At 44.1% G+C, this 6,920-nt stretch overlaps 1 protein-coding gene across 1 annotated transcript; it reads left to right on the plus strand.

Moving 5' to 3' along the window:
• Nucleotides 1–416: 416 nt before the first annotated feature.
• Nucleotides 417–6,440, plus strand: T265_06486 (hypothetical protein; the record flags this gene model as incomplete). Its single annotated transcript, XM_009171760.1, has 2 exons — nt 417–472; nt 6,299–6,440. 2 exons carry the CDS (start codon nt 417–419, stop codon nt 6,438–6,440), a joined length of 198 nt encoding a protein of 65 aa, XP_009170024.1.
• Nucleotides 6,441–6,920: the final 480 nt, after the last annotated feature.

The raw sequence follows: 6,920 nt of genomic DNA on the forward strand, positions 1-6,920 counted from the left end.
AGCTTCAGCAGTATATCGGGATACGCTAACCCTGTACACTGGACATTGGTTTGTTAAAGCCCAGTAGCTGTTGCCGACGCTTCAGAGAGATGGACCAATGAGTTTACAGCGTTCAAAACACCGTCTCGCTAATTCGTTGGCCCACTTTATTCGCACGGACAGACAGAAGGTTTGTCCTGAAAGGTTGACACTTGATCTATTCAGCTGCGACACATATGTAGCTTGAATGCGTTATTAACAAAGTGGTACAAAAGACAGCTTAAATACCACTGTCGTGAAGGCAGAATCACGGAAGTCCGATCTTTTCTTTCGATTATGTGCTGGCTAGTGAACTCAAGGAAAGGAGAGAGTTTCGGTCGTGCCTGTGTTGTAAATTTGTGCATTCAGTGGCTTCAAACGAGCCACCGTACCACATTATGTTCCTCCACCATATTGCGCTGCAGGCTAGCAACAACCCAATCAAAAGTTTAAAGTAGGTTGAACAACACGGTGAGTTAGATGACCAGAGAAACGGCGTATCTGTTCTATTCGCTACAGTTGGGCTGACCCCTAGTGCACTTTAGTTTTCCCACAGGAACACCGCACGTGGCCGTTGGTAGTTGGAGACGGATACGTGGGGTCCCAACGCATAGCTAGGTCGAGGATGGATTCAAAAAGAGAGATGATCATCCATCACGAACTTTATTTAACCTCTTTCTTTCACTCGACCTCCTCGAGTGCAGCGCAGAACAACTGCATATAACAGTGTAGTTTGGTGATGACATGCGTCGCCTAGCTTCCTCATGGTGTTTTTCACTATGGTCACTGGTCGTTCGCTTGCCTAACTAATCGGTCCTAAAACTTTTTGTCACTGTGGCGCACATCAAACGTGTTAATGTCACAAAAGGCTGTCTAGAATCTCAAACAAGTATGAGAAGTTGAGCAAATGGATCAATTTTCCATAAAACCCTATTTATCTTTGAGTAGTAGAGGTCTTGTAAGATAACGATGTTATCTGGTACAAAACTCCTGCAGAGATAGACCTGCTTCAGGGCCATCCATGACCTCATTATGTAGTAGATACCGCCATATCTCGACAAAGCGCACTTTTTAGGCATTTTTCGGATCCCGTCCAAGCTGTTGAGTGTGTTGATCAAAGTTGGACCATGGCCAAAAACCTGTCTTACTCTTTACTTCTACGTTAGTCATGTCGAAAAATGCTAAGCATCATTTACCTAGTGTTCTGACAAACCAGCACACTGATTCTTTCTCACAGGAAACCATTTCAAGGAACATCTGACTAGCTCATTTAGTATTCTGCTTGGTACGGTATTCGAGATAGTTTTTATAGGAAACCATGGTTGAGCATTGGGAAGCTTGCTGAACACTGGGTTCGTTTTTCGTAATGAGTAATCCCCATGTGGATATCAGGTAATAACACATGCTTTTGACAGACCCACTGGGTTATCGTGGATAGGCGTTGTATCTTCGGGGCCGTTACGGAGCTGGTTAGAACACGGTCTCTGACAGCAAAATTTCTAGTGGCATATGGCATGTCATTAGTTGTCTTGCTCCGCAGCCGTAAGATCGCGTCAAGAAGGTTTCTTATCCGGCTCGTACGGTGTTTGGTATTCAGGCGAGCACAAATTCAGTCCATGATCCGAACTGAAAGGTCCAACGGCGTTATTAAAATTTCATCAAAATTTGAGCAACTCACGTGTGTTTACTGGGTGTTGCTCTTTTCATCGGCGTTGTGGGAGACAGTGCGCCGTTGTTAAGTCCAAGTCCCTCGGAAAGTTGACGTCATTTTGGTTTATGGGAAGGGGTCATGGGGCGCAAACATGGACAAATGATGCTTTTTCTTTTCTTCGATAATGGCCTTGTTCGGTAGTCTGTGACCTATCACAACTAACAAACCGCACACTTCGATTTGAACTAGGATGCATGCCAATGTCATGATTGGTCTTTCGAAGCTCGTAAATACTATCGGTTTCACCCTAATCAAATCAGTCACGAGGTGAAATCCTTCAGTGTACTTCTACCTTCAGCTCCTTGTGACCATTGATCACGGTTTTTTTAGTAGAAAAAACGCGTTCATGAGCAGAAACTACGTTGGGTTATATCATTCAGATGTACACGGACTGGATTGTGCGCAACGGCCTCTCTCAGGGGCCGTTAGATACTTCATTCCTGAACAGATGAAAACTACCTAGCAATGGTTCCCGTTTGTTAGCGTCTCTACCTTTCAGTTTCCCGTGGAAGGTCATCCCTCTCCCATGAAACAAACCATCTCAGACAATACGATAACTACTCGTCGCTAGCAGAGTTAGCGGGTTGCCATCATTTATTTATTCAGGTTTTACTGACATAATCCGGTAGAAGGACAAACTAGAGTGAGGGCATGTTGGTTTTACTCATTTTTCAGAGGCCTTTCATATAGATAAAATCAATCATTCACAGTTTGAAGAATTTGCCCGTACACATGGTCGGGCATCATATACACAGGGCGTGTGAAATGCTGAAGCGAATGTAGCGGGAACACAAGACGCAAATAATTATTTTTGCAGAAAGGTTTCTCTTCGTCTGTGTGGGATTTCACTATTTTGTTCGTAACAAAGCGGAGCGATTCTCGCAGTGTCAGTACATCCGGATCTAAGCTCTAGACGGTGTAACAGTAATGCACATCTATGTCCCCGGTTGATAGGCCAACTCAAAATCGTACCTCATAGTTCTAAGAAGATGTCTGCAAACCTTTTGGCGCGTCATTTAGTGGCTTGCTTACTATGTTGACTAATGTAGTCAGCAAGCGTGAAAACATTTTTATGTTGAAAGCATTCAATGGAAATCGTTCTAGAGCGAACACTAAAGCTAAGAACTTTTTTCAGTTCGTCTATAATCTCTTCCTGGGTCAAACAGTGACTTCTTTAGATCGGTGATTTTTCTTACTACATTATGACTACTCCCGGACCAGGTCGACCATAGCATGCAGGTACATAGACATCAGTTACTTTTGATAAGAACGCTTGTGGCTCATTAGGTCACCCAGGTTTGATAGAGAACCGTTCAGATAGTTATATCTTGTTACTGCTCGAGACCACCTTTGAACTATAGAGGTAGGAACGCTTATATTGATACCCCTTATAAGGAGGATAATTCGGCCTTAGTCGGTCACAATTTTTCCACTGTAGAATCCCCTGCTTTTCACGAAATGGAGCGTTCAATCAATGGTAAGGTTGTAGAAATAGGACATAAGGTACCATTACCCCTCATCCGGAGTCCACAGGTTTCATCTGCATCTGAGTGTACCATAACCTGACTATCTTTACCAGACAAACAACCACTGGATTTTTCTAGGCGTGTCTTTCAGAGGACCAGTTAATGAAGAGGAGATCTGCATCTAGTTTAGCTTTATCGGGGCGTGCCAAACCAGTTTCTCGAGTCACGCGGAGTCACGAACTATATGGTCCCAATTCGTCGCTGTTGACTTCTCGTAGTCCAACTTACCACGAGCTAGTTTACCCTCAGATTGTTAAGCACTGTCCCCTTGTACCCCAGCACATCGCATGTTTCAGTAAACTTCTAAGAGATCTATAGGACAATCTTGGTAATAAGAAACGACGCAATATCGCTTATTGTGCTGCAATTCTAATTCGCCGTATAGGCAGTAGCAAGGCAGTGAAATGTAGAACTAAAGACTATAAGTTGGGAAAATTCCAAGCAGATTATCCTTTGGGAATATAGAATAAAAAATCAGAAACGAATGTTCAGGTACGCCTGATTTGGTGCATGGCTCTACCTTTCTACTGAATTATTCGGTTGGGGATGTCAAGTTGTATCGAATGATCCCCTTAGTTTGTCCACTCTCGGAAAGGGACTCCCTCAATTGAACAGCTGTGTCCTGGTCACGCGAAATTTACCATCGGACTGATGGGCAAAATGGCAGTCTACGTAAAAAAAACCCGAAAATTTTCATAATTTTGGCCCTGCCAATCTCCAGTCAGGACCATCTTTTCGAAGTCGGGGAGTGCGGAGAGTAGTGCGGCAACCAATCCCTTTTTAACTACGGTGACATTCTTAGTTCATCAGGAATGATTCAGCTGAAAAGGCGTCACGGAACACTGCAGAGCTAATCTTGAGCTAATAGTCATCAATCTAAGGGTCACAATTTCATCGAAAATGAATAAAACCAAAGAAACTTCCGTATGCTGTTTGCTGAGGCACTTCCGCAGACCATGCGCGTCTCATTTCGGGCACCCTTCAATTGCAATAGTGAATGTAGAGGGGAGAATATTTTGTCGCTGGGTGCCACGCAAATTCACTCTCTCTAAGAGTTTACGGCAGTGAATCCTGCTCAGTAATACTCCACTATAAATGTTTAACTCCGCCTTACGATGAGTAAATTACGATTACGTGGTATCCCATAGGTTAACGTAAGACGAACTGATCATTATAAATTGGCAGTCTATCGGATCTCGGTATACGCCTCAGATTCAGATGCCGGCACCAAGTGAAATTGCTGCTGTTGCGAGCTTGTTCCGCTTTAGTTAACTCTTCTGCAGTTGTCACGGCGCGTCCAGGCCCTAAAAGTGCGCGTGCGTCACTAAGGTCACCGCACTTTCTGGATTGTAGATGGTACAGCGGAGCTTAGAAAACGTGACTTAGCAGCATGAGGCCAGCAGAGCGGTTGTGAAAATGCTCGCGGCAGGAACATCGCCATTGGGTGGATAAGGACGTACACAACGAGAACCAACTGAAACATAAGGCGGCGTTGGTGCAGCACATTCAGCTGAAGAACATCCTAAACGAGGGATTCATTGAATCTCTCGGTTGTGAAAATGCTCGCGGCAGGAACATCGCCATTGGGTGGATAAGGACGTACACAACGAGAACCAACTGAAACATAAGGCGGCGTTGGGGCAGCACATTCAGCTGAAGAACATCCTAAACGAGGGATTCACTTGAATCTCTCGTGAAAACCAAATTGATTTCCAAATGTCGCAAAGCTAGTGGCCATTCAGCCATCCTATGTACTCACGCACCAGCTCTACATATTTTGACCTGACCTGACAATACTGCCGTACTCATGGTTCTTGTCTTCTCTTGTGGCAGGCCCCATTCAGGCGTAAACAACGGACTACCCCACGACACAACAACCCAAAATGCATTATCTCAGTAAGTGTTACTGAATACCAGTACATTCAACATATAGGTTGAATGTTCTAAGTTGTGGTAATCGTTGGCGTACCTTCAGTGTTAGGTACGTAGTGTGGCGACAATACTATCAATAACACACCTGATGCAAGATTAAGGTGAATAAGAAATACTGCCGTATGCAAACCCACCATTTTGGCTCGAACCCTATACCTGTTGTGTCTGAGCATCAACCCAACTCGATGCACGATTAGTCGCTGGCCTCAATTATGCTCAACTAGCAACCAAATTAGTACATGAATAATTCGTTCTAAAGGGGTCTGAGTCTTGACCAAATACGGAAATGTTAGCACCATGACAGTGGGGTGCGTTTACAGTGCCAGGTGCATCCGCTCAATGGTTTGAGAATCAGCCAACCTCTGGGTGAATGTACACGAATTTACTCCGGCCAGTAGCCGAAACCAAGGCAACCAATCGCAACCAGTGGGAAATGTGTGTCAACTCAAGTGTCCTCAGAGTGTCCTAACATTCGGAGGGTCGACAATGAAAAAATAATTAGTCGGTTATCCGCCCAGTCACAGTCAGTGTGGTCAGTCCAACAGTTGGCTGTTAAGTTCGGTGATTCTTATCGATTAGGCAAAGCATCTCTACTCGGTGTTACGCAGCCAAGTAAACGTCATCTATTATTAACACAGACGTTCTGAATTTTCAGCTGTAAACTAACACAAATTCCTCCAACTAATGAATAATTCTTGATCACTTTTTCTCTAGTTATTTTGAAAGCGCAGTCCGAAGCGGGCCCGTGAATAACAGCGAAGACTACCTGGTTTGTTCAATTATCTGGAGAAAATCAAGAGCATGACATTAAGAAGAGCAAACAACCGTAACCTCGCCTCCTTGAAAATTTTGTTCATCACGTGACGTACTGTTTTAAAACGTGCTGTGTCAGAAGCCAACACGTACCAGTGAACATTTACAAATTCGGTTGCAGTTGTAGGTGACAACACCTTGAAAAATTTACGGGTAACAGAACCTGCAATCTCTATCGTAAAACCTATCAATACCGGACATTTTTCCCTGAATATCTCAACTGTCGTGCGAATTCAGATATCCATCAAGTAACGTTGATACAAAGTTTAAAGTTTCCTTTTACGTCTTTATTTCTCAGACAGCATGCGCGCCAGTTTTCAGGAGGGGAGGAGGAGAGCCAATTTGAGGACACCTATGCAGCTTTCGAAATCCGGACTGTGGAAATTCAGTCTGCTGTTCATCACGCCATCATCAATATCAGTTTTTTCCATAAAATATGACAACGACCGACGCAGTTTCTGGTGCTGGACCCATTCTTCAATGGAGTTCCCCGTTGCGCAGCCGAATGTGCGCTTTCTAAATGAATTGTTATGGAGTCGCCGACGCCAACCCACATGAGCTATGGTTCTGAGGCATCAGTTGTCGAACATGTGAAGATGTTTCAGCTCCGCCGCTCAAACAGACCAATGCACACAGTCATACAAAACAGCCCGCACTCTAGCTTGATACACTAGGTGCACTTTTGACAAATAGGTTTCTCCTTTATGATAAACAGAACAATAATGAAAAAGACGTGCGAATTTCTAGTAGCTCTTTAAATCACAACTGCTACCGCATTTCTGAAACAGAACTCCATCTCCACTCCTCACAGTAGGTGGGCTCATCGGTGTGAAGCACCAACGTCGAAATAGACTAGCGACAAAAGCAAACGAATAAAAATCAAATGCTGACCATTCAAGTTATGTTCCCTTAGTTCGATA

Source organism: Opisthorchis viverrini (assembly GCF_000715545.1).
Source record: "Opisthorchis viverrini unplaced genomic scaffold opera_v5_133, whole genome shotgun sequence".
Taxonomy (NCBI): Eukaryota; Metazoa; Platyhelminthes; class Trematoda; order Opisthorchiida; family Opisthorchiidae; genus Opisthorchis; species Opisthorchis viverrini.